Source organism: Ictidomys tridecemlineatus, chromosome 1 (genome assembly GCF_052094955.1).
Source record: "Ictidomys tridecemlineatus isolate mIctTri1 chromosome 1, mIctTri1.hap1, whole genome shotgun sequence".
NCBI classification, from domain to species: domain Eukaryota; kingdom Metazoa; phylum Chordata; class Mammalia; order Rodentia; family Sciuridae; genus Ictidomys; species Ictidomys tridecemlineatus.
The window spans coordinates 65,235,178-65,260,938 of NC_135477.1; the positions used below are offsets into that span (position 1 = coordinate 65,235,178).

The window sequence follows — 25,761 nt, forward strand, 5'->3', positions numbered from 1 at the left end:
TATTTTGGGTACAACCAGAGAAGTGAAAAATTGCTCTATTTGTGTATAAAGAATCGAAAATAATTCTGTTGTCATCTATAACTGATTAGAACAAATAAATAAATTAAAAAAAAGAAATTAAACTTTTGCAATATTCTTTGGTATACTAATTGTTCACTTTCATGCATTTATATATCATGATTTAAAAAATTATTTCCTCTTTATTTGGCAGCATGTGACCAAAATCATAAATTTAACAAAATTTGTGTATAAGGAATCCATTTTCCTTTAATTTTCTCCAGCAAAAGACACTCATTTTTTTTCAAAATAAATTAGCATTCTCCAGTTTCATTTGGTTATATTATTTTCTTTGGACTACATAGTGAACACCATCAATACCCTCTTCTCCAAAATCATCATCATCATCATTGTTTTATTCTTTTTTTTTCTTTTTTTTTTTTTATTGGTTGTTCACAACATTACAAAGCTGCTCTTAAAATCTGTCATCGAAAAAGAAGTGTACTCGCCAGGTGTGGTGGTACACACTTGTAATCCTAGTGACTCTGGAGGCTAAGGCAGGAGGATCGCAACTTCCAAGTCAGCCTCAGAAACTTAATGAGGCCCTAAGCAACTTAGTGAAAGCCTGTCTCTTAAAATGAAAATAATAATAATAATAAAAATATTTAAAAAATTTAAAAATGGGCTAGGATGTATCTCACTGGTTAAAAGCATTTGGGTTCAATCTCCAATATCAGTTCCAAATAAGTCAATAAACAAAAATTAAAAAAATAAAAGAAGCACTCTCAAGGAGATTATCTCAGAGATATCTCCCTGACGAAGCCCTTCCTCTGTCACTGTAACCTAAAACTCTTGTCTACTTGGTCAAAGAAGTTCATTCTTCTAACAAAATCCACATCAGAAAGTGTCTCATGGAATTCATACATTTTATCAAATTCTCCCAAGAGAGGCTTTCTCTGTATGTCTTCTACCCTATCAATTAACTTTAAGTTCTTGAAATTTAGAGAATTTTTTTTTTAACTCCCTCCAAAAAGTCGGCGAACTCCTGGGTAGTTGTAAAGTGCCATCATCCATTCTCTCTGCCCATTGAAACCTCTTGACAATGTAGTGATTCAGAGCACTTGTCCTGCTCTTCATGTCAGTGAGGAAAGACTAAGCACACTTTCAAAGATTGGGTAGTTGGTAGGGATCATGAGGTCAATAGAAAATCAAACTTCACATGACATGGAATTTATTTTTTTCAGAGAAACAAAATCATATGAGCTTTCACACAAGGGTTCTTCCACTTTCACAGGCTTCTCACAAAACTTCTCACTTCTGTTAATGTATTGCTGAGTAAAGGGACTTTCTTTGTATTTGATAATGTAACAATTTTTGGAACATTTCCTGCTGTGATACTTTATCAATATCATTCCACTTAATAGATTTTATGATACTTCAGAATTAAGCTTAATGATGTGAAACAACCGTATTTTAGAATGTTTAAAACATTTTCAAAATAATCTTTCTCATCCAAAACACTGCCTAACTTATTGTCAAGATAAATATATACGATATAATCACTCCATTTCCGTGGTCCCATGCCTCCATTGCTTTAGAACTTGCTTTGTGAGAATTAGACATCTATACCATCACATTCACATATGGGTACCAAATTTTTTGTCATATTTTTCCCTTTTATATTTTTCAACTTAAGCTATACCTGTTTTCACCTACGATAGATGTCCATATTTTTAATAATAGGGTAGCTTTCTTTTACACCTATCAACAGAAATGTATAATAGTCATTCTGAAAAAAATCAAAAGAATCTCATAGCATAAAATGGCATCCTAATTGCTATTAGATAGCAAATCCTACCTTATGCCTTAATATAACATTTTCTTTTGATTTACATAATTTCTAGAGCATCCAATAAATACAATACAATGATTATATTCACTCACTGTATTAGTTTTCTAGAGTGGCCATAATAAATCAATAAAATCTTAATCACGTTTAACAAGAGACATTTATTGTGCATAATTTTTGAGGTCAAAAGTTGAAACCAAGTTCTCAGCAGGGCTAAACACCCCTGAAGGTTCTAGAAAACAACCCTGTCTTTTCTCCTTGACTCCTGGCATCTCTAGCATTCCTCAGCTCCTGGAACCACAGTTTTAACCTCTGCCTAACTCTTCACATGACTTCCAGTATCTCCTGCTGTCCTTTGTTCCTTTCTGTCTCTCAAAAGGACATATAACTTTCAAATCCTAATAAGTAAGGTGATTTCATCTGAAGGGCCTTATTTACATCTGCAAAGAACATTTTTCTAGATAAAACTCATGTTCTCGTGTTAATAAGGGACTCAGACATATTTGGGAGATGACTATTCAAAACCAATGCAAACATTAAAAAAATCCGTAAACTAGAGGGGAAAAAATAACCTAAAATACTATAGTAAATAAATTTAAACTGTGCTTTATTAATTATATACATATATTCTTCTTTTATAAATATTATTTTATATTTCAATGCATTCCAATAGTAACTATCGTCATAAGAAATAATGATATAGCCTGCAAGGGGCAAAGTCAGGATTCAACTCATGTTAGCTGACACTTCTAAACTGGCTGTACATGACAGTGATGGAGGCATCTTGGGCCTTGGTACATTGTGACAAGACAGAGGACAAAGATGTGAAGACCCTGTATCTAGTCTTGACTCTCTTTTGTGAGCTTGGGAAGGTACCTTAACTTCTGTGTACACTTCTTCCTTGGTCTCAGAGAAAAGCAAATAATATATATCATGCTGGTATGAAACTTAAAAATCACATTTAATTAAATAACCTACCTCCCAAAGGTGTCTAAGAGCAAAATGAAGATGCTCAATAACTGTATCTTAAACTTGACTTCAGATTTTATTGACCATTATATCAATACAGTATTTGTGTTCCTTTCCGTGTTCATTTTGACAAAACCATACAATTTTATCTCAATTCCCATTCCCAACTTCCTTTCCCTTCTTCTACCCCCATTCTCCATCCTCTGCATCCATTTTTTAAAAATTCTGTCAAGCACCTTGCCCCTAGTAAGTATGCAATCAATATTACTGTACAAATGAACACTTTCAGAATTTTCTAGTGTCTTGTCCTTGTGGAGGGAAGCAATAGTTTTAGATAAATGATTCATCCAAATTTTCCAAGATCTAGTTATCCTTTGTGTATTCAGAACAAAGTGAGGGTTTATAAACTAATGCAAAAAAGTTTCGTTATTTGCCACTATCCACATTTTTCAAGTAATAATCACTTTGAAGATGTCTATTTAAAGCCTACGTATGATATAAAAGTGAAACTCTGGTCACTCCCACTGATTCACTTAAACCACTTCTCTTGGAGTCACCGGTGACATCTGCTTTGCTAGATCCAGTATGGTCATTTCTCAGTCCTCACCTGTAACATCAACCCTCTCTCATCCTCTTCCCTTTGAAACCCTTTCTTTACTTAACCTCAGCCACTCCCTCTCACTCCTTCTCAGTCTTTCTAGATTAATTTATCTTTGAGACCTCCAAACATTTGTCAGTCCTGTTGATCCCCCTTTATATTCACTTCATAAGTAATCACTATGATATTTTTTTCATGATTGGCAGCTTTTATATCACCCTCTAACTTCCAGATTTATTGATAACTATCTATTCATATTCGGTAGTTTAATAAATATTTCAAACCAATTTTCAAGCCAAACTGAGGATTTCTACTCCAAATTTGTTTCTTATCCCTACATAACATATTCTAGTAAGTGGAGTCTTCATTCCTGAGTTGGCTACTTCTCTTACCTCATATACTACCCTCTCATTCTCATTAGTATGGACCATATACCCTTTTTCAGCCAATTTCTGGTACACTGTCAATGCAAAGCCTTTGAAACTGGCATGCATACATTCCAATTATAGATTCTCTACAATATCCATTCAGCTTTCATTTCAAATCACTTATCAGAGAGCCATCCCTGAATAACCTTAATAATTATCAAACCTTTCCTACCCTAACCATCTTACTTGCCTCTTACATCATTCTTCAAGCACTGGCACTACCTATACTATAACTGTATTTTTTTTTTGTTTTCTCACAAAAATACAAGCTCCTTAAGGACCTCATTAAATAATACTTTTCAAATAATAAGAAGAGATTATTTAAAAATATGTCTAATCATTGTATCTTAATACCTTATATAGGAAGGAATATAACTCTCATGAAAGACAAATACATCCTTCAGATTTGTTTTCACAGTAATTTACATGCCCCTCTCTCACTACATTTACCATACTGGATTAATCCCAGAGAAAGATAAAATCATCACTATTAATCTGGGGGAGAAACCCTAATCACCTCTCATAAGTGAGCAAAATCTATAAAGAAGATAATACATTTAATCTGCTTACTAATATATGTTTTAATCATATATATCGTATCTTGGCAGTTTATACATTTATTAATGTAGCAGGTACTCATACATACAGAGAACAAAATGTTCTTAAGCTATCAAATATACACTACCCCTCCAGTCCTTCCATCCAAATTAAAATTATTCTCTAAATTTAGCAATTATTGGAAGATAATTGTCTGCTAAATTTGTTTTTAAGAAACTAAAGTAACAGTATTTCAAAATTAACAAGCTTTCATTTCAATTTATAGCAGTATTTTACTTCTAGGAAAAAGTTTAAACAAAGTTTTCCTTATCAGAGTACTTTCATTCTCTTATTATTTTTTTTTGTTTTGTCTATAAGCAAATCACTATTTCCAGACTTTTACCTCCTCTGTAATTACTGTAGCTTAAAAAAGTTCCATTCAAAATGAGATTACAAGAAAATTATAGACATAAGCCACACTTAAAGTTGTTTAATATGACAGTTGGAATAGCTTTCACTTGGTATGTATTACTTGGCCTGTGTGAGATAATGCATGATACAATTTTAGTTTTAATTCAAAGTATTAATATTATTCTACTTTTCATGTGTTTTCAAGAAAAGTGATTTTTAGAGGCTAATCTCAGTAAACAGTATTTCCCACTTTAATTAGCAATGCCTCATGAAACAGAGTATGTTTTCCTGGTGCTTTTAAATTTTTTTATTCCTAAAGCCTCTTTGGGTAAATAATGTTAGATAGTAATTATTTTTTTTTCTCTTCAATACAGTAAGCTGCAGGGCAATATTCTTCGGTTATACTAAGAAATTATTGTAAGTTTCACTGTATCACATAATTTATAATCTATTATGTTTTAAATTCACATTGATAATATAAATCATATGCAAATATTTCTAGAACTCTGACTATGCCATCAGGGCTTTATTGTCTTTTCAGCTCTATGTAAGTATTATTTTGTCCCATATTTTCATATTATCTTACTTTTTAAAAATCATATTTCCTCCTGATAAGTACATATGTCTTCTCCTTTCATTATTGTGACTTCATATGTAATAACCTTTAAGGTAGTACTTACAACTATCTGAAACTCATTTAAGAAGTCTTCTTTTCAATCCAAATTATTGAAAATTAGAAAATACCTGTAGAGAATAAATCTTCTGATCACAATCATTTAATTGGCTTTCTTTTATTTTTTTTCCCTTTTTTTTCTTCATGTGTGTGTGCACAGGAGCAATAATCTAAGACTCTTATAAGGAATTTCAATGAATGGCAATAGAAATGTCAATTTTAGTGATGCTCACAAAAAGATAAACAGCACTTACCAGGAGCTTCTTGAACATATTGTCTAGAATCATCCCTAAACCTCAAAATTATTAAAAAAAAAGCATAGGTATGTCATCAATATGAGTTTAACCTAGAAATTTGTTACCATTTTAAAAATTGTTCACTTGATTGCAAAATTTAGAGTATAAATCAATACTTCACACAGGAATGAAATTTATAGAGATGATGATTGTGCCTGAAATGCATTCTTACTTAAGAGGTAGAGGTGCATCCAAGACAACATTTGTGGATATACACATGCATTATACATTTGTATTACTTTAAAAAATACCTACATGGAATTTCTGAAAATTCTTCTTCAAGAAAACCATGAATAGCAACAGTACAAAAATTTGCAGGTACGCTATCTTAGGCATCTTGACACATCATCTTTATAGCTATTGTGTCTATTCCTAATTTTTTTCCAAGCAGAAACACTTTAAATTGTTAATAGTTCTCAAAGAACACGACTATGGGAAGAGGTTTTGAGGCATATGTTAGTACTGGGGTCCTAAATATATATGGAGAGCTGTGATTTGCAATTGGTTGCCCACTGAAAGACCTCAAAGCTTGAGGTCTTTGACCTGGAAACATTACACCATGACCTGGACAACACAAGCAAGAAATTCTCCAAAATTCCTTGATTTTTCCTCAGCCATCATCACTTACTTACAATATCTTCCTAAGCCTTAATCTTTTAAAAAACTTTTTTGTTGTAATTATAAATGGACAGAATATCTTTGTTTATTTTTATGTGGTGCTGAGGATCAAACCCTCTAAGAAACACGCACAAGCCTTTCCTATCCTCTACTATCCCCCCTCTCCTCCCCTCCCCTCCCCTCTTCTCTCTCTACCCCTCTACTGTACTTCATTCCTCCCCCTTGTAGAATACAACAGACATGAGTATGTCAATATGTAAATCAATGGAAGTGTAACTGATGTGATTCTGCAATCTGTATATGGGGTAAAAATGGGAGTTCATAACCCACTTGAATCAAAGTGTGAAATATGATATATCAAGAACTATGTAATGTTTTGAACAACCAACAATAAATAAAACCACACACAAGCACATACACATGCAAACACACATACATCCCACCACAATTATATTTGATTTTAAAAATCCTCAAACACCCTTGCCTACAAGGTCTTAACAGAATATGCTTTTGAAATGCAGGATGATGCCTTGATGGATATGAACTGAGGGATAAAATCAGATTCTTTAATTCTCCCTTTTAATATATCTTTATCCTTACTAAAACTGTAACTTCAAAATCATCCCTAATATCTGATTTCATCTTTGCCCGTGAACATCATATTAGCAAGTTTCTAATCTTAAGACTTCTGCTTCTTTTCATCCACAAAAGATTCCAGATCCTGATTTATCCATCTGTCTCTGAAACTGAAAAGTAGAGGGGGAAATTTTCTAGCTACTAATCTATATAGAATTTAGTACTCTTTAATGATATTTTTTTCTGAGAGTAATATCTTGCTGAATCATGAAATAGTGGACTTTTCATCATTTTGAAAGTTATACCGGATACTTTGTGAGTGGTAATTAAAAACTTAAACCTTTGAACTTCAGCAATAATTCCAAGGGTAAAAGTGTTACTTTTAGAAAGTGATTATTGCTTAATTAGACAAGAGTGCTAATTAAGTGGGAAAAACTATAATTTAAAGTTCCTTATACTTTAAATATCCTTATAAGCTTTCTTCAAGGTTTTGTTTTTGTTTTCTGAAAAATTCATAAAGAACCTTATTGTAACTTTCTATTGCTTTCTTAATTTCAACAAAAATAATAAAATCATAGTTTGTGGCTTACATTCACTTCTTTTCAATGATTTTATACAAAGCTGCATATTAAAAATAGAGATCATTTTAGGTTACAGAGGGTTTGCCAATATAAGTAAGTGTATTGAGACATAAGGAAAATTTGAGAAATTTATCTTATGGACTCGCAGAAACAAAAATGACCCAAATAGCTTCTATTATATATAAACCATATGAATTTAGATTCTGTGAATAATGTTATTGGAGTTTTGATAGAGACCACTTTGATTCTCTAGACTACTTTGGGTAACATGGCCATTTTAACAATGTTAATTCTGCCTATCCAAGAACATGGGAGGTCTTTCCATCTTCTAATCCTGTCTTCGATTTCTTTTTTCAGTCTTCTATAATTTTTATTGTAGAGGTCTTTCATCTCCTTGGTATTTTTATACACACACACACACACACATTTCTAGGTTATTATTTTTTGAAGTATTGTGAATGGAATTGTTTTTCTAATCTTTTTCATTAGATTCCTTATTGCAGTACAGAAAAACTTGATATTTGTATGTTGATATTGTATCTTGTTACTTTGTAGAGTGTGTTACCAACTCTAGAGGCATATTCTGTAGAGCTTTTTTAGGTCTTCTAAGTGTAGCATCATATAATCTGCAAACAGTGATGATTTGAGTTTTTCATTTCTTATTTTTATGCCTTTTATTTCCTTCTCTTGCCTAAGTGCTCTCACTAAAATTGAAGTACTATAAATTTCTATTTAGAAATTAGGATTTAGTAGTAATTTGCCAATTGTATTTTATTCTTCTTTTAAGAGCCTATATTCAATCTAAGTTTGACAATTCTGAATATTCTTAAGTGATTAATATATGATAATATAAAACAATTTTATATTCTTTGTGAGGATTAACAACATTCATTACCATTTCTCCAACAATGCACTATACCTATCTCTAAGAAAACATAAGTTCTCTGGAGTCTATCCATTAATTGTCCTAGTCTATTGGGCCAATGTTGTGGAAATATTTGATAAATTTAAATTCCACACATATATACAGATATGATCAGAACAAATTAGCTTTAGTTAATATACTAAATAATATGATAAGTCATTTCATAAAAGTGCTAAATTTTTTAAAAAATTGATTCAGCATAAACTGATAAAATGCTAATCTGAACCGAACACTGTGTTAGGCTTTGATATAAAAAGCTACAATAAGCATTTGAGTAATAATGATTCTTCTCCTCAGGTGCACAAGATAAAAACTAAACATTGCCAAGGCACCCTGTGAAAAATGTAATTATAAATTGAAATGTGATTTGTGAATGAAAGGAAAAGACTTAGAAAGATTATAATAAATGAAGCTGTCCTATAGTTAATGGAGAAGGAGAATTTTTTTTGAGAAGTCTTAAATGAGGAAGAGATTCTTACATTGAAATATAAAGGAGGAATGCCTAGGAAGAAATACCTAAAATTAAATTTATGTAGTATATAGTCTTGAATTTTGTTGAGAGAGTGCAATGTAAAGTGTTCTCACCACAAATATAACTGTAAAGTAATGCATATATTAATTATCTAGATGTTGTCATTCCACAATGAATATATACTTCAAAACATCACATTGTACAGGAAAAACGGTATAATTTATATGTCCATTTAAAAAATAAATTTATAAAGACATAAACAAGTAATGAGATTGAGTCAATAACAAAAAGCCTTCCTTCAAAGAAAATCTCAATACCAGGCCGCTTCATTGTTGAGTTGTAACATTCATTTTTTTAAAGATGAATTAATCCCAATACAATTCTTAAATTACTCCAAAAAAATCAAAAAGGAGAGAATTCTTCCTAGGTCATTCTACAAGGTCAGCATTTTCCTGATACCAAAAAAAAAAAAAAAAAAAAAGACATTGACACCACAACAAAAAAACTACAGGTCAATGTATTTGATGAAAATACTTGTAAAAATCCTTAACGAAATTCTACCAAACCAAATCCAACAGTGCATTATAATGATTATTCACCATGGTCAAGGAGATTCATCCCCAGGATTCACAGATTGTTCAATATATGTGTATCAATAAATATGATATAGCACATCAACAGAATGAACAACAAAACCATATACTCATTTCAAGGGAAGCAGAAAAGTACTTGGTAAAATTCAACATTGCATCATGATAAAAATAAAAACTGAGGCAATTAGGTATAGAAGGAATGTACCCTAATATGATAAAGGCCATGCATGTTAGGAAAGAGTTAACACCATACTGAATGAGGAGATCTTTGTCTTAAAGATTTAGAACACAACAAGGATGCCTGTTTTATCACTTCTATTTAACATAGTCCTAGATAGAGCAATCAAACCAGAGAAAGAAATTTGTATCTAACTTGGAAAATAGGAACTAAAATTGTCAATGTTTGCAGATATATGCTCTTATTGTATATAGAAAACACTAAAGACTGCACAATTACATATATATAATATATATCTACATATACACTTATATATGTATATAAATATATATATTGTATATAAAGAACAAAAAGCACTTTTTAGAACTAGTGATATATTTTATATATAAACTCTCTTTTTTAAAAAATATTTATTTTTTAGTTTTAGGTGAACACACTATCTTTATTTTATTTTTTGTTATGTGGTGCTGAGGATCAAACTCAGTGCCTCATGCATGCTAGACGAGCACTCTACCACTGAGCCACAACCCCAGCCTATATATCTCTTGATGTGGTGTGTTGAGAAATGAATACTTGTCATTTTTTAAAATTAATAAGTAGAAAATATCCTCGAAACATCAGCAACCCCAAGGGACATATAGCAAGATATTTTAAAAGTGAAGAAAAAGTATAAATGATTATTTGAATTTATGTACCATTTAAGTTCTAAATCATTTTTTAAGACAAAATATTACATAAGTGGTATGCATCCCTCTGCCAACCACTATTTCATTCCTCACATCTCTGAGTTTACAACATTTTCAGATTTTATGTATAAGTGAACATAATTATTTGCATTTCTGTGTCTGGCTTATTTCATATAATATCCTCAGACTCATCAATTCTGCCCCAAATAGCAGGATTTTCCACTTTTCTTATGGCACAATAATATTCCATTTTATATCCTTACCGCACATTCCTTATCCATTCATCAGTGAATGGATAATTACTTTTTGACAATCAAGTTGAAGTGACATTCACATCTATACTTCTACCGAAGGACCATCTTTTCTCCTATCCTCTACTTTATATATTGTTCATTATATTTTGATTTTTATTTATCTTATTCTATAGCATAGTAATTCTAAAATGATTGTTTAATATGCCAGAGGGCTTTTTGTGAATCTTAAGAACTTTATCATGTATTGAAAATAATTAAAATATTATTTCATTTTTATAGAGTACTTTCATAACCATAATTTAAATTGTATTCATTTTGTCTTCAAAACTATAATTACATATTCAAAACCTTATATTCTCAGTGTAATGCTGAGAATTGCAAACACACAAGTAGTCAAGATATTTTAAATATTTTATCTTTTTTTAATCTCTTTCAGGAACTATATTAATACAGATTAGATATATTTTAAATTTAGAATTCTATATATTTTCTAGTCTCAAAGGAAATGTTTCCCAGAACTTTTGTATAACTAAATAATGGTTAGCATTATGTTAAAATCAAGTCTCTTTGAGAAAGACAATAGAGACCTTGGGATTTGTAGTGCAAATGAAGGGCTATATGATGCCCTTACAATTAGTGGTTTCTCTAAGTCAAAATATTCATCCCACACTTTTGCCTTTAGAGAAAATTAATCATTTCTTTAATCACATAGATTTATAAAATAAAGGCTAAAATTATAAGATAAGTATATCAAATAAAGCTTAGAAGTAGTATAAAAATTCTTCTGGATGTCTTGCTCTATTAGTCTATTATTTGAGTTGCTATTTTTGATATATTTCTGCATAGGTCCTATCGCACAAATTTCACATATTATTTCTTAGTATGAATAGAAAAGGCACAGATTGAAATTAAACAAAATATTTGGACATTTGGCTATCAAAATTAATAAAAACGGTGTAACGATTTTAATAACAGTTACATCTACCATACTCAAAATATTCACCTTTAACATAATTTTTATCAGCATTGAATTCACAAAATTCACAATTTTGCAATTATTATAAATCATGTGGGTCCAGTTTGTTATGTTGAGGACCTTTGTGAAAAAAACTCCTGTGAAGACAGTGTTTTAGGCAGCTTTTTGCTGCTATGACTATAAGACCCAACAAGAACAATTTTAAGGAGGAAATGTTTATTTGGGGGCTCACAGTTTCAGAAGTCTCAGTTCACGGACAGCTGGCTCCATTCTTCCTGCTCAAGGAGAGGCAGAACATTATGGCATAAGAGTGTGACAGAGGGAATTGGTTCCTGTGATGGTCAGGAAACAGACTAATCTCAGCTCACCCAACATATACCCCAAAGGCACACCCACGGGGACCTACCTTCTCCAGCTGCACCCTATGAGTCTACATTTAGTATCTAGTTAATCCCTGTCAGGGAATCAATTCACTGGTTGGGTTAAGGCTCTCGTAACTCAATCATTTCACCTCTGGGAATTCATGCATTGTCTCACATTTGAACTCTTAGGAAATAGCTGCTATTTAAACTATACCTCTTCATAAAAGGAAAAGGCAGTATGTAGAGAATGTAATCTTGTCATTTTCATTGACATAATATGCAATTTTATGATCCCTGGTTAGTCTGCATATGAGGAGAAGCATAAATAAATTTTACAAAGTTGTGATCAGTGAGTCAATTATAATAATAAGAGAAACAGAGGATGAACTTTAGTTTTATTCGTTCTGCTTACATGTCAATAAAGTATAGAAAATACACATTTTCTGTTCTTACTGAATGAGCTTTAAGTAAATTTTACAAGTTATGCTTTGAAGCTATATAGCAAATGAATTATTTCATTAACTAGAATTCCCATTTCCCAATTGGCATTTCCTTTATTATCCATTGCACACATATTAATATTCAAATATGTATCATAAATTATTTTCTATTGTCACCAACTATATGTAACAAAAATGGCTTATTTTATTAATTCATTTTCCATGGTTTTAGTGCATGCCAATCAGCATTTTACTCACTCAATTTCACCAGATATTCACATTTATTAAGTTTTTATTGCTGCAATTAAATTACTACAAATTTGTTGGCTTAAAAATCATGGATTGGGCTGGGATTGTGGCTCTGTGGCAGAGCGCTTGCCTTGCACATGTGAGGCACTGGGTTCAATCGTCAGTACCATATAAACATAAACAAAATACAGATATTGTGTCCACGTATAACTAAAAAATCTTTTTATTTTTTTTAAATCACATGCATTGATTATCTCACAGTTTTCCCAGGTAAAGACTCCATGTAGCACTTCTCTGGGTGCTTGGCTCAGGATCTTAGAAGGCTGCAATCAAGATGCAGGCTGGTCTGCATTCTCATCTTTAAGATAAATTAGATAGCACTCCTCTGCTAAGCTCATTTCCTTTCTATTTCATGACTGGGGACAGTTGTCTGGGTGCCTCCCACAGTCCCAAGAGGCCATCTGAAGTATCCTGGCATATGTCTCTCTTTTTGAGGAATTTCAAGACCAGCAGGGGAATCTTTCTGTCTCTCCAAGGTGTTAAGAGTCTTATATAAATTACCTGACTTAAGAGAGTGGCAACTCATTACCTTTTCATATTCTATGAGTTAGAAGCAAAGTACTGATCCCTCCTGCACACTCTAGGAAGAGATTATAAAATGGCTTGATTCACTGAGGGGCACTTAAGAGTGTTAATGTCATACCCTATTAGAAAACTCCAGAGAGACTATCAATGAGCCATGTGTTATCAATTCAGTTTTTTTTCTCAATGCTGTAGCCTCTATATCTTTTCAAGTCTATTACTCAGAATTTATATTGAATAAACACTTTGGAGAAGATAAAACAAATGGATATTCTAACTGCTTATGTGTTTTTTTATTTTTTAATTCTTCACCAGTCAATTACAGCAGAATAAAAGGCCAGAGTCATCCTTTCATTGTCTTCATTTTAAACTAAATATTAAAATTGATTTAAACTAAATGTCACAAGTTTCACCAGTTTACCATTATAGAACCAGGGGGGGAAAAAAGGTAGTGATCATGTTAGGAATGCAGCAGGAGACTGTCTCATTCCAGTCAGCATATATATTATAATACATCAGAAAAATCATCTTCAGTTCTCACATTTTAAAATTTCATCTTTCTGAATACTTTGATATTTTGCTATTGGATATGCCCTAAGAGAATTATCATTCATTACTTTATTGTTCTTGGGATGTATAGCCTTAATCAAGCAAGAATATTATCAAAATCTGCTTCCTGTGACAGAGAATGAAATTACACAACACTCTCTTTCAAGCATCCTTTTAAAATCAGTTTTGAGCTTAGTTGGCTATATTTTTAAGTTAAACACATCACAGATGAAATAATGCATGGTTTTTGTTTTCCATTTCAGCATGCTTCCTGCTTATAAACTCGGATTTTTCCTGTGATTATTTTTCAGAAAAATTGTGAGAAACCTATTTATGTTTTTGAGAAGCATTACCCCAAAATAAAGCCAATATCCATTCTTCATTTACTTAGAATTTTATGATTAAAAATAATATTTTAAAAAAGGTTGGACGACCTACAGATGTGTTAATGTGTTTGAATTTTCTAGGAGTTCACCAAAGTTTGACAGAAGAAATTCTAAGCTTGGACTTGCTCATGTATTTTATGTTGTTTCAGAAAATATTTAAATTAAATTAGATTTATTTAATGTCTTCATCTGTTGACTATACAAAATATTTTGAACTAGATTGTAACACATTGTCAATGATTTTGGAAATAGCAAGGTTAGTTTTTTTTAAGGATTTTTTCCTTATTTTTGAAATTATATTTATCCATCTTTTTTTATTCTAACATACTCAGGGTATGTATGCATCCAAGAAAGCACGCAAAAAAAGCAAATTAACTCACATTTTAAACTTATTGCCTAAGGAATATTTACATATTATAATATGACAATAGGCTTCAGCCTCAGTAATGATGAGGTAACCCTGATTTTGCTATACTTAGACCTCACAATGTCCCCTGAAAATTGCATTAATATGTTTTGTGTTACATAACAATATACCTGAAGCAAGGTAGCTTTATAAAGAAAAGAGGTGTATGTATAGCTCACTAGAACTATTAGCTATACATATATCTGGCATCTGTTCAGCTCTGTTTAGGACCTCATGACATGGTAAGAGCAGAGGATAACAATGGGATAACAATGTGGTGCAGGAAGACTGAGGGATTCAATTGTTAGGCTCAGCTTTTGTAATTCCTCTCAAGATAGCTCAGGGGCCCCATGAGAGCTATTCTAATCCTTTTATATATATATATATATATATATATATATATATATATACTGGGGATTAAGCCTAGGGGTGCTTAATATCTATCCCCATCACTTTTTATTTTTTGAGATAGGGTCTTGCTAAGTTTCTTAGGGCCTTGCTAAATTGCTGAGGTTGGGTTTGAACTTGCAATCCTAAGTTCCCCCTGCCTCAACATCTGGAGTTGCATGGATTGCTAGCATGAGCTGTCAGCTCAGCCCTTCTGAGTGCATATCACTGTGAGCTAAGGAATTCCCCTAGGCTCTTCCCTTAAAGTTCCACCATCTCACACTACCACACTGAGAACCAGATATCCAACACATAAATCTCTGGGAGACAGAAAACTTGCCAACCATAGCAATAGCATACTTCATTGTCTAGTTTTACCTCAACTCAGGTACAGCCTGACCATATTTGTGCTTGAACTTGAACTCCTACCCGAAATAATAAAATAAAACCATACTGGGAAATAATATAGATAAATAAGTTATAAATACATTCTTTACATAGATTGTGTAAATATATAATAGAAAGTAGTACACAAATATACCTATATTTTATTATGCAGAAAACAAATGTACAATAGTATTTAATATATATTTATAGGTGAATAAATAATATAAATTTATACATAAATATACAGTAATGGAAAGATATAAAATGATCTAGAAGGAGGGAATATGTCTGAAAGAATTTCTCAAAGTTTACTTTCCTGAAGTTTATATTGTAAAAGAAAAAAAAAAAGAAGAAGATGATTCATTGGGTCAGGCTGAAGAGTGATAAGTATCCCTGAAGCCATGGAGCCATTATTGATGTTTCCCTCCATGCTGAAGTACAAAGCAGATTTCCAGGCAGTCAGTTCAGGAAATTCATGTTTGGTCTGGTGAGATATGGTAACTTTGGAAAGCTTCATGTTTTCAGTTTTTTGATAGTTGAAGTTGCATTGAAAGGACCTTCACTTTATTCTGTCATGTGGATAGCATATATTTCTCACAAGACATACAGAGCAGTGACAAGTTTTATTTTTATAGCTCTATCTAGATTTTGTCAGAGATCAGAAGTAGCTGGGGTTTGACTGAGCAGACTGCTGAAGGGCAGACTGCCTATGGACAGCTCCTACTTGGCTGAGACTCCTGCTTGCTGGTATGGAATTTCTCATCAAGATAATGGCAGTGGGCTCCAAGCTCGCTATCTTCAGAGAAAATTAGTGGTGCTTCACATAGCTCTCAGGGACAGAAGCTAAAATGATAGTTAACATTGCTGAAAGCATATTTGAAGGAAGACTGCTGAGGTGTCGGCCTTGGCTACTTTTGTCATATGTCACCATGGCCACCCCAGATGCAGAGAACAAGGACGAAAGTACAAAAGCATAGCTTTCTGTACTGCCAGGCTTTGGGTTTATACTCAAAAGTAGAAGATAGTGAAAGACCTTTATTCTTTCTCCAAGAAACAAACAGGAATCTCACCTTTGGACAGCAGATTCTGTGGAGAATACTCTCACTGAGTTATTAGCACAGTTATGCTTTCCTTAAAAGATTCTCCTTAAGTTACATTATCAGAAAACATTTTGTTTTGGGTATTCTGAACTTTCTTTATTGAATGATAATTAAGTGTAACATAATAATATAAATGTTTTGAAAATGCTAGCAAGTGTATTCATGTCACTTATTACCTTTGTACACATTTAATATGTTATGTTTATTGTGTTTTATTTTCATTTTGCTAGAATATTAGATCTATTAGAACAGAGAAATTAGTCACTTTGTTCATTGATATTTCCAGCTGTCTAGAAGACCAAATGCTACTTTGTGGACCCTATTGGGTAAATACATTTCTTAGCATATAAAATACCTAATAAATAATAATAAACTTTATCATCTAGGGAATACAAAATATGTGAAATTCAAACTATTGTATTGTGTGTTGAGTAATTGTAGCAAAATATTTTTTAGAGTAAGGAAAACATATAAGTTAAATGTGAAACTCAACCTCTTACCTATAAGATTATAACTGAGAAAGCTACTTTATCCCAATATATTGATATTTATAAATATTATTTGCATATCAGTATTTAAAAGTCATGTCTATTTTCTATACCAGAGTTTTGAATATCCCAATTGCTTCATAAAAACAAAATACAGTTAACATTTTTATAGGTTACCCACCCACATTTTTTTTTGGAACTGGGCATTCTTTTGATTTCTAGAACTTAACAGTGTTTTTTACAGAGATCAGGAGGAAAAATCTGTATTTAGAGAACATGACAACAATTTGACATGGGGTTTATAAAAATTGGTATAGCCTATACCTAAAAATTAGGTATAACACTATAAACATTGTTTGCAATGTCTTTGATTTGTATAAATACACTCTCTAAGAGACTGAGTTTAATTTCTTGTAGAACATATTTATACAGTTCTAGGAATAGTAAAGCTATTAATTAAAACAGTCTCTCCTCTAAAGGATTTGACCTATTCCAACTTTCTTCATGGCAGAAGTAACATTGTAAAATGAACTACTATCTGATTGGCACATTAATTACATATTATTTTGACTGGAGAAACACAGCCTCTTTCTAGGAAGTACCTTTGCATTTTATCATCATGTAGAAAATGGGGTTTTCTTTATGTTTTCGGGTATTAGGTTGGTTGACATTATGAGTTATGGCTTTCTTTAAAATTGTTATACATGTTGAGCCTATTGAAGTGATTCAAATTGCTTTAGAGTTAAAGTCTATAAAATATAACAATAAAAAATGTATAAAAGTATTGTATTTGTATTATTCAAAACAAATGTCTCATAATCTCCTGAGTTATCTTATTCCTCAAGGTATTCACTAATTCTATAAGTGAATAGTCAGTGTTTTCTTTTGGAAAAGGTATTTTATGTAGGAGCTTTTTAAGTGCTGTTTTCCAAAGTATAAATAATCTTCTATTAAAAATGTTCAGAATCTCAAATCTGGTGGTTTTGTTCTTGGAGGCAAACTAACATCAGTGACATCAGTGATTTTAAAATGATGACCTATACAGTTGTTTCAATCTTGTGGCTTTGAAATGAAACCAAATCAGTGTGAGTCTGAAATAAAACCAACCAGCATCTGTGAGAACATAATATTCAAAATAGAGTAATTAAATGGAAGTCAAGTCAGTAGAATTAGAACCCACAAAGGAACATGACTTCATCCTTTTGTCCTTTGCCATGACAGTATTTTGTCTCTAATTTTTTTTTCTAATAAATATCATGACAGTATTTCCTCTTTTAGTGTTTAAACACCTTTTATTTGTTGTTGATCCTTAATGATGCCATTTTTGGAGGGGAAAAAAGAGTTGAAGCAATTAATTGCATAGTTCTTGATCAGGGTCTAATCCTTCAGAAAAGGACATGAAATAAGTCTCTGTTAGAATTCAGGGGAACTGTATACCTTCCATTCTAGACCTCTCATACCCTTGGAAACATTCTGGGCCAGTATCCTCTGGGAAAGTCTCCAGTCCTTTTCTGTGATGGAATGGACCAAGGTTTCAGACTCACCAACTTTTGAGCCTTTTCAGCACCTGTCAGTTTAAAACTTTGAGCCATGACATCCTCTAAGAGCATGGCTTTTCTTCACCAAGAAGATGGATGGTATCTACCTTAGAGACTTTGCTAAAGACAGAGAAAATATATATTTGAACACTTTCAAGAGTGGGGAAATGCTGAGTCAAAAATGACTCCTATTAGCTATTGTGGTGTGCACACTCTGAGGCACTTTCCTAATCATACATTCATATATGCTTATTTGTTTAAGTCTCAAAACAATCTTATGAATTATGTACTATTTTATCTCCACTTGAAATATGATTAAAGTGAGAGACATGCTATTTAACTTCTTCAAGGTCTTAAATAGTTAATTTGAAGAGCTTGGACTTAAAAAGAAGCCATATTCTTACACTCTCCTTGCTTTAACCACTAGCATTGGTCAATTTTGTTGCTGTTGTTGTTTTTTTCTTTCTCTCCTTTTTTAAACAGGAAAGTGTGAAATGTTGTTTTCTATTGACATCTAATGAATTATTCTTTACACTGTCTGGGCTTAGGAGTTATCAGGGGCAGAGCACTTCATCAGTTATGAAAAAGGTGTGTGGTAGGGGTGGGCAGGTTAAAGAAGACCTGTTTCCCTTTTTGGTAAAGCACACACACAAAAATAGGTTCTGTATTAAATGTGCATGATCTAGTGTTGTGATTTGTGCAATTCAAGAATTGTGCCTCCTGTGAATTAAAACCCTTAGAACTTGTACATTTAATATGATTTAATCTGTTATATAGATTCATATATAAATTGTATGTGTGTTGTATAAATAAGCATTATAAAACTAGCATAAATAAACAAAAATAAAAGACAAGATAGAAACAAAATTAAAATCGTTCCTCTGTGTCCTCTGATGAACTTTATCCACACTAGTCTAGCGAAGGGAGAATCCTGTGCAAAAGTAGGAACTGGAGAAACTCAGACATCAATATGATCTGCCAGAAACATTTAGTCTTATAAAGAGCATTGCACAATCATCTAAATACTGGGCAATCACATAAAAACTTGGATGTCTGCCTTTTCCTGGAAAATCAGTAGACCTGGCAACACTGGTTTGCATTCCCCCATGACAACCATTGACAGAAGTTGAGCACCAGCTGGTCTCTTTAGACAAACCCTTATTCCCGTTTATCACAGCCTCTACCAACCCTATTGTCCGTGTGGGCCAATTCATGTTTTCCCTTTGTTTGCTGTCCTCTGTAGGCATTTGAGTTTGGAACCTCTGAATCAGAGAAACAGAGTTCATGTTCCTGTTCTTCTACATTCTATAATCAGGAGTATTTTGTGCAATTCTGTGTGAATAATTTTCTCAATTTATGAAGAAACTGAGCATGTAATGATTTCAATAAGATTTTCTGGTGTGTTAACTGGCTACTGATTTCTCAATCAGCTTTTTTTTTTTTTAACTTAGAATTTGCAAAGGACAAAAAAAAAAAGAAAATTAAAATTAAATTCCTCAAAAATGCTACAAAAGACAATTGTATTAAAAACTGACTGTTTGTCCTTAGTATTTCTTGGCATAAATCAAATCTCTGATCATTGCACCAGAAAGGAATTAGCATTTTAATGATTTTTTTCTATTTAATCATGTAAGATAAATTTTCATTGAAATTTTCATGTAAAAAACTATCAGCTAATTTACTATCTTAAATTGTTGTAGAGCAACTTACAATTTATAGCTGAATTATGTTATAGACAATGTAAGTTTAGCAACTTAAACTGATTAACATTTGATTTATCTGTAAGGTCTCAATTTTAAAGAAGGTCTGTTTCTAATGTCATTTGTATGTTAATTTTTCAAACTATTTGCTTGCAAATTAAGTAACAGAAAAGATGTCTTTCCTTAGAGATTTCTTGTCTGCAAATTCATGTTGATAAAAGGTTCCAGTGCATTAAACAAGTGTGTTACTTTGTTAATGGATAGCGTGGCACAGGTAATTAACTATGAAGTCATTAAGGCTTTTCAGTGCTGTGACAGTTTTGTTTACCTATAACAGATTAATGAACATATCAAATGATCTTTCTCCCTCTTGTTATTTTAGATCAACCTTGAGTGGATTTTGACGGAAGATGTTGCAACAGTTTTTTCTCTGGAAATGTTTAGCTTCGGGGATCATCATTGGCTCTCTCTTTGCAGCTTGCTTTGGCCAATACGATGATGGTAAGGCTGCTTTTAGTCTGACCTTTAGAGCAGGCAGGAATTTCTTTTATTAAATTAAAAACGAAACACACCAGAGAAATGAATAGTGTTAATTTGTAGTTAAGTTTTAAAGGTTAGTAGCTATGAACAATAAGTTACCTTAACTAAAATAAGCTTACAGAAGTGGCATTGGATAAACTTTGCTGTTTAATAATTGCATTGCACTTTGGTAGAAAATCCAACATAAGATTTGAATTCTATTTAATTCTATTTCTAAACTCTTGAATAAATACAAATATAGCAATACAAAGACAGCAAAATTTCCTTTTAGACAAGATCTCCAAGGGTCGAAGTAAAAGCCATGAGTGGTTTCAGTATTAGTATTTTAATTGAAAATTGCATTATTATACCCACCACTATTTCATCTGAAATGAGTGAGTAAGGATAATAGAGTTGGTGTTTTGCTTCTTCAGTCATTCCCTGATAGTAAGTCAGTCATTTTAGAAAGATATATGTCTGCAGGCTCTTTAGGGAGATCAGACATGTTATGTCCACAATGATCAAAATATGGCTTATGGATTTCGATATTGAAAAAATCTGAACTTGAATACCACATAAGGAGAGTTAGAACATGTCTCTCTCTGTGGAATTCTTTCAGTTCAAAGGGAAAAAAAATGAACAAAATTCTCTCCTAAAATTTTGCAGTTTCAGAAAAGCTATTTCATTCTTTTTTGTTTAACTTTTCATGTGTTTACTCAATATTTGTTCAGCATTCAGGGAACATAATTAACTATCTCATGAATATTGTCCTGTTATCTAGTTGATCTCAGTAGTAGCAAATACTGTGAATTTCTTATGTGCTTTGCTTGGCTAAAGTGATTACTCTTAGGATAGGTAAATTAGCTTGATTTACCCAAATAACATTCAAGTTGTGCACATATTAAAACATTCTCAGTTTTCAATTGTTTGAGAGGTAGATTTTTGAGAGGAGGATGGCCAGCATCTCATTGGGGGGTTCTTCTACCCAGAGGAATCCCAGCCACCCTAAATGGCCACCCTAAATCTTAATATCTCAAATAATTAACAAATAATAAAAACAAACATTCAGAAATATATTTACAAAAGTTAAGCCCCTGATAGATCTAGTTCACATGGGTTATTGAATTAGACAGAGAAAAAATGCTCTGATGGATTACTTAAGGGGGTACATCAAAGGCAGGGGTAAGGTTTCAAGGGTGGAGTCTTGCTTCCTGATGTCTTTTTGTCAACAGATTGTTTGACATATTGGCAGGTCATCCATTTCAGGTGCTGTGTGGGATCTTAGGCAGAACTTGAGGGGGAGGTTCACCTGCACCAGGTGATCAATCCCTGAGGGGGTGCTACAGGGAGTTTGCAATACCAGCCTATCCCCTAATTAGGCTATTATGCACAGCAGTCCACACACAGCCCATGGATGGCTCTACAGTAGATTTCTTGGGATTTGAAGAATAATTCACATTACTAACTGTTTTCATGAAATCAACAGCTTAATCCCCTGAATAGTCATACTAATTAGCACAAGGTTTACTTTACATCTAAATTTGTGGTTCTCATCTTTGTCATTTTTAAAAATTGTGAATCTCCAGTCTAAAAACAAATTTTAAAAAATTAGCAAAAAATAAATAACTGCTACTTTGAAGCAAAAAGAAACAATGAGATGAAAATAGTATGACTTTATATTAAAGGAATGCATTTTAATTGCACTCTGGGTATAGATGAAAAATCAGTGTGATGTGGGTTTTTTAATAAGTAATTATTTTTATCCATATTTAGTATTCATACTGAGCAAGGAAATATTCACTATCATTTTTCACATTAGACATTCTCAAACCATGTACATTTTAGCAATATGACTGGTGTGATCAGAGGAAATCCCTCCTGTTTTCACCTAAAATGCTATAGATTCTTAATCTCACTGTAGCTGTTGATTTTCTGTTCAACTACTCACTTAGCTTCCAATACAATCTTGTCAGGTCACCGTTGGTTATCATATACTCAACTTCTTGAAGCAGAGTGTACCTTCTCACCCAACCACTGATAGTATGGTAGGTGGCGCTTTAAGCCCTACACACTTAGATTACTTACTTACACTCAGTTAGAATGGCTTCTCAAGTCACTCCTCCAAAGGTGTGACTCACTCTTAGAAAGACTGAAAGTATTTCAACTATAGCAGATGAACTTAAGCTCTATATTGTGTTTTCTGGAGATTTCCTAATTGCATATGCATTTCAATATTTCCTCTTTATATGCAAACCAAACCAAACTGTTTACTTCTTTCAGGTCTCCCTCTATTTCAGACTTTTTGGTATAAGTTTTCTTCTGTTATGCAGTTATGTGTGACTAACATGGTTTCCATAGATATATCTTTAAAAAATGCCTATAAAATTATGAGCATATAATATGCAAGGAGGAAATCAGAACCAGGCAAATCATGACTAACACAACATTTGACTAGATTGGAATATGTAATATGGAAATATTAAAGCAATATTTTTACTCAAATGTTTGGGTTGTGGGTATGGGACTCTGTTGAAGAAAGATAATGGTGGTGATCATAAACAGGATTGGGAAAATAATGAAAAGTTTAAAGAAAATAATGCTTTTGGTATAGATAATCCACTTGTTGGATTAACCATTATGATAGTTGACAACAAATTTACATACACATTTAGGAGCTTCAGAGAAGAATGAAGGAAAAAAAATGTTAAGTTATCCTGGGACAACTAATAAGGTAGTACAGGTCTTTGTTGCCAGAATAGTACCTGGGCTTTCAGATAAGAATGATTTCTCATGTTTTTTTTTTATGCATTTATTTACTTAAAGTGTTTGGAGGAAATAAAAAGGTACTGTTTATTTAATAAATATTTAATCATGAAATGGAATATTCTAGTGTTATCCAAATGTCTAAAATTGCTTCTAAGAAAGAGATATTGTATAATGATCATTGTCAAAAATTTATACTTTTACTAGAAAAAATTAGTCATGCTTTAAGTCTTTTATTATTTCTCATTCAAATTGTTGGTATAAGTTCTTAGATGCAGTAATAAAATTTGTTGATAATCTACTCCATAATGGTCTTTTCATTTGGTATATGACTCTATATCTTAGCCTGCATTAATAATATAAATTAAGTTCATATTATTATATTTAATTTAAAAGTCAGAACCTAACTGGTATATTTAGAAAATTAGAGCAATGAATAGATTTGTAGTTTATAATGGATCGACAGAAGTCTTATTCTTTTCTATAAATAGAACATTAAATTTGATAATGTTTCATCTTATCTTTTAATGCATTACTGATCCTGACAATATTGGAATATATGCCCTGATCCCAAACTGAGCGTTCAGAGCCTAGAAAGGAGGAACCTTTGGGAAGCAGAGGAAGAAAGGTTATGGGCTACATTTTAGGTTATAGTGAATAAAACCTTTTTATAATATAATCCTTATTTAAGCATTTGGTTTTGAACACAGGAATGGCCAATAAAAGGAATGTAGGGAAAGGATAAAAGGAAGATCATACATGGATAATAAATTTTTTTTCATTTTTAATGTTTCCTCTATATTTTTATGTTTTTCATACTTAAAATATACTACTGCCAAGGAGGTGGCAGATACCTGTAATCTCTGGTATTCTTGAGGTTGAGGCAGGAGTACTGCAAGTTTGAGGCTAGCCTGGGGAATTTAGTGAGAGTTTGTCTCAAAATAAATAAATCAATAAAAATAGCAGGGGATGTAACTCGGTGGTAAATCACCTTTGGGTGCAATCCCCAGTACCACAAATAATAAAAGTAAATAAGTAAAATATATTACTGCCAAACTCAGAGAAGTGTTTGTTTACAAATACATTATGAGAAAGTCTGAACCAAAGCATTGGAGGGTTCTTAAAATATGTATTTGCCAGTGGGAGTGGATATGCATGTGTGCTGGAGGTGCATTTGAGAGATGGGGCAGAGAGATAGAAAGAGAGACAGTGAATCCCCTTGATGAATAAAAACAATCTCTTGAGAAGGGATTCTCCCTGCTCAAGCAGTTAACCTGAAAGCCAAAAATCTTCCATTTTGTCTTTCACCTGTTACATAAGTTAGCATATTCCTATGATGTAAATGATGACAATGGGACCTTTATATAATGGAAACATGAACAACTGTATATGGAACTTTTATATAATGGACAACATGAACAACTATATAAAGGGATCATATTTAAACCCTGAAACAGTCAAAATACTTCCTGGGTCTCAGTGTGGTTATAAATAAAAACAATCCTCCCCAACTCAATTTTATTCCATTTTACATAGAATCTGGCATACGACCAATGTTCAACTAAAATTTTTACATTTATTATTTTTATTATTTTTATAAAGAATTATTTATTCTTTTTAGAAACTGCACATTTATTTATAAAAATGTGCTCATGTATATATTCCTATATATATACACACATAAATATTCATGTATATATTCACATGACACTTAAACTGAACTTTGAGGACAAGCTCTAGGTTGATGCTTTTCCTTATGTAATCTATGGAAGGTCAGTGATGAGATAGAAATACCAATCAGTTAAGAATTTCACCTTGTTGTAAGAAATTCCCAGAAACTTCATCTTTATCAATGGATCCAGGGGTCATGAAGTTGAGTGTTTCTCTCTCTCTCCCCCCCCCACACACATGTGCATACACATACATATACACACACATGTTATTTTCTAGGTAACTGAAAATAGATAGCTAGATATCAATACTTCATACTCTTCTTTGCCCTGTTGACTCAGGGAAATGAATTAAAAGTCTAATTTCATAGTTAAGCAATGCAGAAAAATTAATAATTATAAGGCAGATTCTTCCCTTTGTGGCTGTACAATATTAAAAATTTGAAGTCATTGGAAAAAAATCACATCCTAATCATTTAAAAAGGCAGAGCTAATTTTAAATATTCTCAATAGAAATTGAAATTGAACAAAAATGCAATTATAAACTTGCTTGGCTGGGAGTCATCAGCTCTTTGTACATCTCATAATAGAGGGGCTTTTCTTCGTTGGATCTTTCCC

At 32.2% G+C, this 25,761-nt stretch overlaps 1 protein-coding gene across 4 annotated transcripts in view; it reads left to right on the plus strand.

Moving 5' to 3' along the window:
- Pcdh15 (protocadherin related 15) overlaps nt 1–25,761 on the plus strand; it is a 1,597,439-nt gene that overhangs the window by 877,164 nt on the left and 694,514 nt on the right. For all 4 annotated transcript variants that reach the window (XM_078041965.1, XM_078041960.1, XM_078041968.1 and 1 more), the window contains one exon: nt 20,574–20,692. In XM_078041965.1, coding sequence (XP_077898091.1) covers nt 20,602–20,692 — 91 coding nt within the window. In that variant the 5' untranslated portion in view covers nt 20,574–20,601. The remainder of the gene's footprint in view (nt 1–20,573; nt 20,693–25,761) is intronic.